At 36.1% G+C, this 12,717-nt stretch overlaps 1 protein-coding gene across 1 annotated transcript; it reads left to right on the top strand.

Moving 5' to 3' along the window:
* The first annotated feature begins 2,635 nt into the window (after positions 1-2,635).
* LOC306902915 (uncharacterized protein) lies at positions 2,636-9,952 on the top strand. Its single transcript, XM_079471831.1, has 10 exons — positions 2,636-2,844; positions 3,818-4,147; positions 4,834-5,178; positions 5,678-5,803; positions 6,149-6,295; positions 6,434-6,532; positions 7,912-8,010; positions 8,341-8,430; positions 8,555-8,881; positions 9,346-9,952. Exons 1-10 carry the CDS (start codon positions 2,781-2,783, stop codon positions 9,546-9,548), a joined length of 1,830 nt encoding a protein of 609 aa, XP_079327957.1. The 5' UTR covers positions 2,636-2,780; the 3' UTR covers positions 9,549-9,952.
* The last annotated feature ends 2,765 nt before the right edge of the window (positions 9,953-12,717 follow it).

Raw genomic sequence — 12,717 nt, 5'->3', positions numbered from 1 at the left:
CTGTTTTTTTTTACAGTTCGTTACATACATCCACAATCTGCTTCATCCTTACATCACAAACCTCGTGACCGCGCTCTTACATCTGAGCAGATTCTCTATACGGCTCTATGTTTCTTTGCTATATAACACCAGGGATGCAGAACACGTTACCAAGGCAACTGTATGCAGAGCTGTCAGAAAAGTGTGCATCGCTCTCAAACACTTTTTGTACATTTTTGTCACGTTTCCTGATAAACTTGTTTGCAGGTGAATGGTGAACATCTTTCTGAATGAGGCTGATCAAATAAATGTGGTGTTGCTGCACCTCTGGAAGTAGGTGTTGAATAATTCAAATACCCTTTAGGATTTCCCACTGTGATTGGGTGCATTGATGGCACCAATATTCCCATTATCGCTTCTTCCCAAAATGAGGCTGATTATGTCAATCGGAAATCCATCCTCAGCATTAATGTGGATTAGTATATATATACAGTATAAATATATATATAGAGAGAGAGAGAGAGAGAGATTCACATGTTGACGGTATCAACAAAATAAATATAAAAGTGATTGACAATTAAACACGTAAAAAATTGACATATAAAGCAATTTTCTCCCACGCCGACTCTCTTTCTTTTGCTGCTGCTCTTGTGTTGCTCTTTATTTTTTAGATGTGCTCATATTCGCTAGTAACCTAGTGTGAACTTACTCAGAGTGGATTGATCTCATTGAAACCAGCTGTTCTGAAACAGAAAACTGAGAGTAGAGATTATCTGAGTAAATCAACTCAGAGTTCATATTTAAGTGTTGCTCCTTATTGAAACGGGTGTTGTTTTGCATCATACCGTAGGGGATTCACAGTAACACTGTGCGGACATGACCTGACCTGCTTGATCTTAATGGGTTTGGACAAAAAAACGTAAAATTATAATGAGTTCCAATGCGTTTCTTATGACTTATGTTGTGTCACGTCCGGTCACGACAAGAAAAATTGGTAGTTTTGGCAGCGGAAGACAGTGTCAGAACTCTCACGGTGTTCCACAGGCAGAGCTGTTTTACATCCAAAATACAGCAGTATTCAAGCTCACAGAGTCAAGAAACATCATTACTTGGGCAAATCAAACTCACGTGATCATAGATATCAAAGATAATCACTTAAAGTTCTCAAACACTTCTGTAGTCATGATGACCCACCAAGTGACTTTGTGGCTATTGCATTGGACAAACAGTTTATTCCTTAAAGTAACAATGAGATTTATTGTGTTTTCACGGATGTGAGATCAGCACATTTACAGCATCTTGAGTCACTTTATTCCCGGATTTGTGAACATCTGATCTTAGTGTAGGCCTACCGCTCTTAGTCACAACTCGAAGATTCTTTTCACAGATGTTTAATACACTTAAGACGCAAACACCAACTTCACTTGGAAGTCAACGGCACAACCCACACCAGCACCCTAGAACTAAGAGGTCAATACACACAGAAAAATAAATATTCATCTAAATAAAGAACATGACATTCATTTTATACATAAAACAGAAAATAAATCTACATAAAACTTTGCTTGTGAGTTAAGAGTGGATGATACAATCTTCTTATATCTTAATAAACACGTTATACACTTTGAAAGAAACATCGCATCGTCTACTCTCGAAAATGGTAAAATGCGGAAGTGACATGAACCATAAGGCATCATGGGAATGCTAAGAAAATCAACGCAAACCCTTTAATAAAGGAATCAATTGTACAATATAAGCGTTAATGTTGTATACGTGTCCAATAACCATCATTAAATAGTTGAAATATAAAAATAAACAAGTTAAACTTATCAATAAATAAACAAGGTAAATACGCACGGAAGCGCAAAAGCGCCACCCAGTACTCAAAACTGTGAAAAGGTTATTTTTCTTAAAACATTTAATGTGTTTAAAGATTTTAACATTTCGAAAAATAAGAAGTCACTTTCCTCAACAATGTTAGTGATGTCTTCCAATGACGTCAGAGCAATTCCCAGCATGCTTTGTGTGGACTGGATAATGTTATTTTATGTATTTATATCAAGATCACAATGAGGCTTATAAATGTTTAGTATTCTGTTCTATTCTGCTATTAAAGGAGTTTGTAACATAGGGAGCGAGTTTAAGAGGTTAACATTGTGCACAGGAGTAGAGCTTTTGCTTAGGAGGAAAACAGACTCATAATAAATCATCCGTCATTAGATCTGCTATTGATAATACTGCAACTGTTACTGGGGGTTTCTACAGAACATCTGTGAGGATAATTTCCAGTGAATCTCAAGTTCATGAGCAGTATGATGGAAAAATGAAAAGTGGAGTTTGTTCAAAGTGAATTAATTTGAGTTCATTGTTTTAATGTGTTAAGCGGTTTTAACTCAAAAGAAGTAATAAGTTTCCACACATTTGACAGTTATCTTAACCTATCAGGGTTTACAGAGGCACTTACTAATACACACAGCCCTAATATATGGATATATTTTCAATAGTTGGTCTCTCAAGCCTCACCGGACTCCTCCTGCAGGCCGGCCTGGAATGAACAGACACGTGTTGCCCCTATTTCATCATCCACACTTTACATATACTGACCACCCCTTTCTATTTAAAACCATTTAAAATCAGCGCTGTGACAAGAAATCAAACACATTCTGCAGTATAGACAGTAAGAGCATTATTTCTATATCATTTCATGTCCATCACCGTAGGATCTCATCATTAATTCATCTGTTACTCTTTGTGGATTGAGATCCAACACTGAACTCTTCAATAAGTTCACTGATCATTTTATGACCTCAAACACAACATTGAAGATGATCTCTGTACTCTTCATCATCTCTTTATTCATCAACGGTAAGTTCATTTACCAACTTAACATGACACTTTAGTTTTCACTTCTTTGTAAATATTCATATATGAATGAAGCCCAAAACACGACAATTTTATAATAGTTTAATGTAAAAATCTAATGTTCATGATGATATTTGAATGTAAACCATTAGATTTTCTGTGATGGTTTCTATTGGACTTCTATAGTTATAGCAGCACTTATAATGTGATCTCTAGGGATCAGTCCGTCATAAACAGGTTTTTTCTGCTTCTTTATTCATATTTTGCATAAATAAATATATGTATATTCTTTTCCTTTAAACATTTATGCTGTGTTTTTGGACTATTAACCAGTTTACCAGCAATTAAAGTTTGCCTCAAGTATGACATTAGTTTGCAGAAGAAATCAGACATTGTTGTCAAAATCACATTAAAGGTGTTAATTGGTTCTTTATATTGATCTAGTTGTCGCTGGTTAGAGAAAGTACTTTAGCTATTATGGTTTAAGAAAGAATATGTTTTGACCAGCAGTTGACCGAAAAGATCCATTCTCCTATCACAGCTTTATATATATGTTTTATAAAGGTGTATATTTATCAAATGGTAGATTTTTGTTGTTGTTTTTTGTGTGTTTTGTAATACATTTACATTTTTGTGAAGAGGAGTGAAGAGTGAACACTGGATGACAGAAAACATTCTTGACATTCAGTGAACATTAAATCTCTCTTTTCTTCTTCTTCTCTCTCTGCGTGTGGACGCATTTAGATCAAACTCCTTCAGATCTGTGTTTTGCATTCGTTGCTGATTTATTTTCTTAAATTCCCTCATTTCAAGGTCTCTGTAGTCAAACCTACAAGTCATGTAAAAATGAATCCAAGAATTAAAGCCGAGCTGCGACACTTAAAGCATTTTGGGTTTTGTCTCTTACACATTTATCATTGATCACTTCCAGCAGTATAACAGGTTTATTCTCTGACCTTCTGTTTGTGTTGTTCAGGTGTGTTTGGTGATGAAGTGAAGATCACAGTGATGGAGGGAGATTATGTTACTCTACACACTGATCTCACTCATATGAAGGGAGTTCTGAGGATAATATGGAGAGTTGAAGAAGACGGCTCTCAAAGACCTCTAGTAACAATATATGTCAATGAGATCAATGTTGATGTTGATGATAAAGAGAGATTCAGAGACAGACTGCAGGTGAATAATCAGACTGGAGATCTCACCATCAAGAACATGAGAGTCAAACACTCTGGACGATATCAAGCAGACATCGACATCACTAACACTAGAACAACATACAAGAACTTCAGTGTTACTGTATCTAGTGAGTATAAATGTATTATTGTATGTCATTTAGAGGTTAAATTCACTTTAAACATTGAACTGAATTCATGAGTCAGAGAATAACAAACAAATCTGAGTTTTTGTGTAATGAATCAATCTTCTCTTCATGACATTACTCTGACACGACCTTGAGTAGATCTGTGTGTGAGAGATGGAGAAGTGATGCATTCTGGGTGGTGATATGCTTTTCCTTATTTAATTTTTCATTCAACAAACCCATTAAACACAACGCAAAGTCTTCAATGTTGGAACTTTCACTTAATGTACTTTACTCTTGTCATTCTGATGATTTAAAACATTATGACATCAGGATTTTCTTATTGTTCTACAGATTCAATGAGAGACAAATGTACTATTCATGGACGCTACCAGTCAAATGTTTTAGAGCCCTTGAGTGAATATGCTAAGTGTCTGACATTAGATTCATAGACAAAAATATTATTCTACAAAGATCAACTTTTCTTCATTACAATGCAAACATGTTATGTCATTTAAATGTAAAAACTGCTTTTTATTATGGTAAAAAAAATTGTGCAAATTGTAGTTAAAATGTGAATATGACTCCACTGAAGATGATACATCACAGTTTGATTAATTTTGACTCGTCTATAGATTATGAAAGCACTATGATCTCAGATCTCTACATGTAATGCCTGTTTCTTGTAGGTTCTCCATTTGTTATCAGTGCTGGTACAGGTGATGTGAAGTCAGTGTCAGTGATGGAGGGAGAATCTGTTACTCTACACACTGATGTCCAAACACACACAGATGATCTGATACTGTGGAGGTTTGGAGATGAAGGTCTTCTCATAGCTAAAGGTGATAAAGAAGACAATAAGAGCTCAATATATGATGATGATGAGGGATTCAGAGGCAGACTGAAGCTGGATGATCAGACCGGATCTCTCACCATCAGTGACGTCAGATCATCAGATTCTGGACTTTATAAACTGAAGATCAGCAGCAACAGCAAACAGACATTAGAGAAGACGTTCAGTGTTTATGTCAGGGGTGAGTCTCTCAGTTCTCATATATTAACAGTCCTCAGCTGTGTGTGTACCATATGATGATCTTTTATTTGAGAGAATTCTGTGTAAACATACAGTGATTTTCAAAACTTCCTTCTTCATGAAAATTGGTGCATTTATAAGTTAAGAAAACTTCGCTTACATCAGATGAATGTCAACTCATGACACTTCACATTTACATTTCAATGAATCCTTTTGGCTGGTCATAGACATGTCCACTCCAATCACATTGAGGTTATAATGAGAGATGAAACAACAGTAGAAAAAAAGTAAAATGTGGTAAAGTCAGTTTGTTCTGTGCTGTTTGCTCTGTATCTCCTAAAGAACATTACAATCAAGAAGTTTATTTTTAGATTATATATGAAGTATTATATTGTCATATTTTGAGCGTCTCTTGTATCGTTACAGCTCAAGGTAAATCTTCAGCTCTATGTGTGTGTGTATTATGGATCTTGACCGTCTCTCTCTGTCTGTCTTTACAGGGCCTTGGATTTCAGGACCTGCAGTAGCTGCATATTGTGTGCTGCTGCTTCTTTTCCTCTTGGTCCTGATGGCTATTTGTGTGTATCAATGTTGCTACAACATCTCTGGTCTAAGACGGATAATAGGTAAGTTTAACCTACTGCTAAGTCATTTACATTTTACATTTATGCATTTGTCAGACGCTTTTATCCAAAGCGACTTACATTGCATTATCCTATACATTTATACATAGGTATCTGCAATCCCCTGAGATCAAACCCACAACCTTGTGTTGTTAACGCAATGCTCTCACCACTGAGATACAGGAAAGCTTGTTTGAAAGATGTTTTATTCCAATATAGCAGCGATACAGTACCGTAGCACAGCAATACAAATTCAGGCTCTGTTATTTTAAATACATCATTGACAGCATGATGTGGTTATTACACTACAGGGTGTAGCTTATATCAGTTGTGTCTCTATCATTACAGCATCAAGTAAATCTGCAGGTGATAAAGGAGGAATTGGTGTTGTTGTCTTTCACTGTGTGGTGACGGTGCTTCTGCTGGTGCTGTTGGTGCTGTTGGGTGTTGGGACTTACTCTTACATTATGACCCTCGATCAAAGCCAGATATCCTGTAAGTTTAATCTTCAGCTGATACAGCAGGACAAAACCGTGTTTACAAGATTTGCATACGTTTATTTACAGATTTCATTCCCTGACTGCTCCTCACAAACATCACTGATCTTGAACTTCTCTCTCTCTGTCATTACAGATACGTCTTTAACATCTTTAGCAGTTTTATTTGGTTTTGTGCTGCAGTTTTGTGCTGTGACTGAGGTATTCCAAAGGATCTCTCAACGAAAACAAAGGGGTAGGTTAACACATAATAGAGTAAGAGAAGACATTGTTCATATGACATGGTGTAAGATGTTAAGAAACTTCTCACCGTAAAACATTGATTTGTTTGTGAATAAAAACCATCACCAGGGTTTTTCGTGAATTGAAAACCAAAATGTTGCCCCAGCAAAGCTTTATTTGATCATTGGAAGTGATTTTGTGACAGGCTTGTGATGATTCCAGGAAAGAGCGAGCAGAGAGAGATATGACATAAAAGTGGTGCCGGACAGAATGCTTCGCATGATTTCAAAGTGTTATTTTGTATCTGTGATGTCATACACCGATCAATGTGAACAGCGATAATGTGCGATTCGCAACCCTAATGACTCATTTGAACCAATTCATTTTAATGAACGGTGAGCTGACCTGAACAATGAACTCACCAGACTCAGTGTCTGAACCCATCAAATCAGTCACTCAAAACACCTCAGAACGTCAGTGTGCTAAAGGGAATTTCCCCATGTTTTACTCACCCTCAAAGAATCCTATTTGAATATGATGATGTTCTTTATCTTGGTTAAAGGAAAATGCTGCGTTTGTCAACAGAACAGAGGAGACGCCTGCATCATTTGACGGAAGGCCGTCCTCTCATGCACACATTGCTGACTGATAGCTGACTGATTGCTGACTGATAGACATTATCATTAATAAAGTTGTCAATATGGATTTTTCAAACACATCGATTCACTTTAGAAGGCCTTTATTAACCCCATGGAGCCACATAGCGTCGTTTTTTGACTGATGGATGCACTTTTTGGAGCTTTAAAATCTCCCATTCTAAAGCTTGGAAGATCCAGGATAAGTTATATTCTAACTCTGACAGTATTCGTCTAAAAATAATTAAGTCATATACACCTAGAATGCATTGAGGGTGTGTATAGTATAGTTTTTTTCCGGTGAAATATCCCTTTAGGACCATTTAGCAAGAATGGTTTGTAAAATTTAGTTTAATTATTTTATTTTGCACTATTTTCAGTTTATTTATGACCGTGTTTAGTACATTACCTATAAAATAATTTAGTTTAGACAGGAAAGAAGTCAAACCAGTTGAGCTAGCTGCTAATGTTATTTAATTGTATGTGGTGAAAATAAGAGCTGTCATTTAAAATAATGTATAGGAAGTAACTGTTACTTTTAATGTCCTATGATATAGATATGATTATATATCAAAATAATGATCAGACCTGGCGTATCAAAATCAATGAAGACGATTGGAAAATTACAGCTTTTTGTAAAGGGGGTCAATATGTGACTTTTTGTCTGTGAACAAATCTGTTTTGAATTGAGCATCTTCAATGTTTTGCCATTATATTGAACAAGTTTGGTGACAATCGCATTAATTCCCTACAACAGGAATATGTCTTGGTGTCCTCTGCTTTCTGCTTCTGCTGCTTCTGGTGCTTATTGTTGTGATTTACACAGTCTATTTCATGGATCTAGAGCGAATGGAAGGTAAGTTTAACTTATTTTTGATCAATGTTCTGCAGTTATAAATGAAATCTGTCTTTCTCAATTTTCAGCTAAATGATGTTTGTGTAAATATGATTTCAGCTGATTGATTGTATACAGCAGGGGTCGGCAAGTAAGTTTGGCATCACCATTGCCGACCCCTGGTATACAGTGTATAACACTGGGTACAGTTTACATGAACTTAAAAAGGTTGGCCATATCCTTTGAATGCCGTTTTTATGTATTGCTCTCAAAAAGAGTTGAAGAGATCACTCCAGTTTGCCTCAGTTATTTAAGCAGTCGTTTCATGTTAAAAACTCTTGTCATGTTCAGGTTCAAACATATCCATCTTCCTGCTGGTCCTTATGGTTCTCACTGTTGTTCACCATTTCAGCAAGAGTTCTTATGGAAAGCTGATACAGGGTAACATTTGAGAACCTTCATTTTTAGATGAGTTTTAATGAATCTTCACTTGTTTTATAATGTTTATTTCTCTCTCTCTCTCTCTCTCTCTTGTGTTTCTCTTTTGTATGTGCTGTTTTGACAGTTCAAAAAACGCCGACTTTTGAAGGAGAATCTGTCTTTCTACCCACCGGTGTTTCTGAACTCCAGTCAGATGATGTGATCCAGTTGAGCTTTAGAGATAAAATGATAGCCGAATTTAATAAGGACAACATGACCTCTAGTGATGAGAGATTCAGAGACAGACTGCAGGTGGATGTCAAGACTGGATCTCTGATCCTCAGAAACATGAGAAAAGAAGACGCTGGACTGTATAAAGTAAAGATGAGCAGCAACAGTCGAGTGAAATCCCTTATTCAGTTTATCATCGTCGGAGGACCGTCATATTCTCAAATCAATGTTGTTGTCTATGGTAAGTGACTCGGTCTGTAGATCCTTCACTGTCAGTCTTTCACATTGCTGTTGGATGACTTTATGTCACTCCTGAGGTGAAAAAATGAGAATTTGGAGTGATCTCTTAATTCTTTCCATGACTGTATGACAGCCACATGCTGAAAATAAATGATAATTATTAGGGGACAGTAAATAAATAATTTATTGTACATGAGATTAAAAAGATTAAAGAGACGTTACACACAAACATGTCAAGTTAACGGCGTTTGTTAGAATTAAGCTTAGCATGAATATGTGTACACTGTTTGGACTATTAACTGTTTGTATGCTGCGCGATGTAAACGGACATCTCTTTAAATGTTCCTTTTTTTAAATGACTTGACAGATGGAACAGGATGTTTTTAAGTGAAGTTTTATTATTTTTTGTGTAAGCAGAGTTTCTATTGTATTTCTGATTTTTGAGATTTTGTGTTTTTCTAACAGATTCAGCAGGAATCAGAGAAAATGACTCTTTGATGGTTGTGAATAGAGATGCACCGAATATTTGGCCACCAAAATTTTTCTGCCGAAAATGGCCCAAAAGTGCATTTTCAGTTTTTGCCCGAAATACTTTTTTCACTGATACAATACGGCCAAAATCTTGTGATGACACAAACAGAAACCGTGACCTGCACGTGCTTGTCTAAAGCAACATGTCTGTGGTGTGGACATATTCGGATCCTCTGCACTTCGTCGCGACTGTACTTGATCTGCGTTATAAAGACCATTACTTGGATGTGAAAATAAAGCAGCGCCCACAGAAATGATCCAGATGAAATAGCCTAATGAAATAATATTAGATTTTAAAACAATACAATTTCCAATGGGTTATTTTTGGTGCCCCCCAACACTTGGTGCCCTACGCACAGTGCGTGATTTGCGTGGTGGGAGCGGGCGGGGCTGGTTGTCTGCAAAGGAACAACGATAAGTGGTACCATCCCACCTGGAGACGGAGCAGCCATCTTTAAAAAACGCCTGAAAACACATCTCTTCTGTCAACATGTCGCTGATTGATTCAACCTAATTCTTTTCCCTTTCTTTCTTCTTTTCCAAAAAAAAAAAATATATATATAATAACCTCACTATTCTTAGCTTTGTATACTGTGCTAGGCTTTAATGGACTAGTTTTTGATGCACTTATGTATTTTGTTGCCTATGTTGTTATAATTGCTTCCAATGTTTCCTTATCTGTAAGTCCTTTTGGATTAATGCGTCTGCTAAATGACTAAATGCAAATGTAAAATGTACTTGTCTGCTCTGTGCACAAGCACAAACAGCGAGAGACTGTTCATACAGCAGCTCATATTCATGAAGAGAAGAGGAAGAGACTTCACTTTGATAAAGCAGAGAAGCTACACTTCATCAAGAAAAACCTGCCCATTTACATTAAATCATTTAGCAGATGCTTTTATCCAAAGCGACTTATATTGCATTGTCCTATACATTTATATTTACATTAAGTCATTTAGCAGACGGTTTTATCCAAAGCGACTTATATTGCATTGTCCTATACATTTATATTTACATTAAGTCATTGAGCAGACGGTTTTATCCAAAGCGACTTATATTGCATTGTCCTATACATTTATATTTACATTAAGTCATTGAGCAGACGCTTTTATCCAAAGCGACTTATATTGCATTGTCCTATACATTTATATTTACATTAAGTCATTGAGCAGACGCTTTTATCCAAAGCGACTTATATTGCATTGTCCTATACATTTATATTTACATTAAGTCATTTAGCAGACGCTTTTATCCAAAGCGACTTATATTGCATTGTCCTATACATTTATATTTACATTAAGTCATTGAGCAGACGCTTTTATCCAAAGCGACTTACAGAGAGTTCAGGGACCAATAAGCGATATGTCATAAGAGAGCAATAGTACAATAGGTTCTAATACAAAGATACTAGTTTCAACAAGAGCTGGACCACTACCTGTTGAGAGAAAGATAGAGGGTTATTTTATTTTTTAGTTTTTTTTTCATTTGTCTGTCAAGTATTGGCCAAAGAGATGTGTTGTAAGTAGTTTTTTGAAGGTTGTGAGAGATGTGGTTGACCGGACCGCATTGGGAAGAATGTTCCACCAGGAAGGAGTTGTGAAGCAGAACGAGCGGAAAAGGGATCCAGTGCTCTTATGAGAAGACAATACAAGGCGCTGCTGGATGAGCCCTTTTGGGCTGTCGGAAGATGATACGTGCGGCTGCATTTTGAACCAGCTGAAGTGGTTTGATAGCCTATCCAGGAAGACCAACAAGGAGAGCATTACAGTAGTCCAACCTTGAGATGACCAGGGCCTGGACAAGGAGTTGTGCTGCATGCTCAGTGAGATACGGTCGAATCTTTCGAATTTTTAATAAGGCAAATGGACAGGATCGAGTATTCTTTGCAATGTGATCATTGAAGGACAGCTGTTTATCTCAAGAACTAGAATGGGCTTTAGTGTTTAAATATGTAGTATCCACTTTTCACATCTGCAATTCTTAGTGCATTTGCTGTTGTTAAAGTTCTGAAGTTAACATATTTGTTATATACATCTTTCTTTTGATACACTATTATGTTGAAGGCCTACAGAGAAAATATTGTTGTATCTTTAAACTCTTGAACTTCTGAATACACTTTCTTGTAGTAGTCCTACAGAGAAAAATATAAAATGCACGTGACCTAGGTTTTTATGAGAGAACATTTCATTTTACAACCTTTCAGCAGGCAAGTAGGTCTGCACATTATTATTTAAAGTACACATGAGTGGGGTCAAGTTAAACATTTTATTTTAAATTTTATTTTATACTGTGCATTGTTGCAATGTGCTAAATAAATATTTGTATAATTTGTAATTGATTCTTTGAAACTTTAATATTAATTTATGCAATTGCAATGCATTGATTTTAGTAAAGTTAGTACACAGTCATAGCCATAAATGCAATGGTACTAATAATTGGCATAATTTCTTTCTGTGTTTTGGTTTCCTCTTTTTCGGTTTTTGGTTTCAGCCAAGAATTTTAATTTTGGTGCATCCCAAAAGTTGTGAAGTATTTATCGAATGAAGCAGAAGATGATTGATCAGCTCATAGATGCTCAACATATACAGAAAAAAAATCTATTTTACTACTTTCATGATCTGTGTAGTCCGTTTTTGATGAACAGTAAAACATTGTATTGTTTTAAGTTCATATTCTTTTAATCTGTCAAGTTAGCTTTATTAATATCGACATTAGATAATTACACAAGAATATAAAAGCAAATCTGTTCATGTTCTGTGTCTCATTTCTGATTCTTTGATGGTTTTTGAACGCCTGTTTTAAACTTAAAGACATGCTTGTGATTCTGATGTGTGATGTTGAAAGATACAGATGGTCTCATCCAGCTTCAGTCCGTCTCTGAATTTCCCATCAGCTTTACTATCATAACACAGTTTAGTTTCTTCTTCACGTTCATTTCAGAATTAAAGAACTTTGAGGAGTTTTATTGTGTTCTGTGTGTGTCCAGCAGGGGGCGGAAGTGCCACCGACGCGTCTTAACAAGCGACAGAAGAAGTGCAGCTTTCAGCGATGTTTAAAGTTTGTGTTTCCTCTCACGTTCATCCATTAGTTTATGCTGCAGTGCTTTTAAACATCTCTGTTATTCAGCAGGTTTGTGCTTTTAAACATCTCTGTTATTCAGCAGGTTTGTGTTTTCATGTGCTGGCAGTCAGCGTTGGTGCGAATAGGACTTTTAATCTTAAGTAATTTTACGCATTGTTTCGACTGTTTGTACTGTACTTTATTTTATTGATTATCTATTCTAAAATATATTTTATTTCATTTTTA

The sequence above is a fragment of the Barbatula barbatula genome (genome assembly GCF_947034865.1).
Source record: "Barbatula barbatula genome assembly, chromosome: 13".
Taxonomy (NCBI): domain Eukaryota; kingdom Metazoa; phylum Chordata; class Actinopteri; order Cypriniformes; family Nemacheilidae; genus Barbatula; species Barbatula barbatula.
The sequence above is the reverse complement of the archived record's forward strand: the minus strand, read 5'-3'. Positions and strand labels throughout refer to the sequence as shown.

What these genes read in the sequence shown, in the direction of transcription:
- LOC306902915 (XM_079471831.1), top strand. Translation starts at nt 2,781, where the DNA reads ATGACCTCAAACACAACATTGAAGATGATCTCTGTACTCTTCATCATC. An exon ending in CTTCAGTGTTACTGTATCTA is followed by an intron (nt 4,148 to 4,833) that starts GTGAGTATAAAT and finishes TGTTTCTTGTAG; the next exon opens with GTTCTCCATTTGTTATCAGT. An exon ending in TTATGGAAAGCTGATACAGG is followed by an intron (nt 8,431 to 8,554) that starts GTAACATTTGAG and finishes CTGTTTTGACAG; the next exon opens with TTCAAAAAACGCCGACTTTT.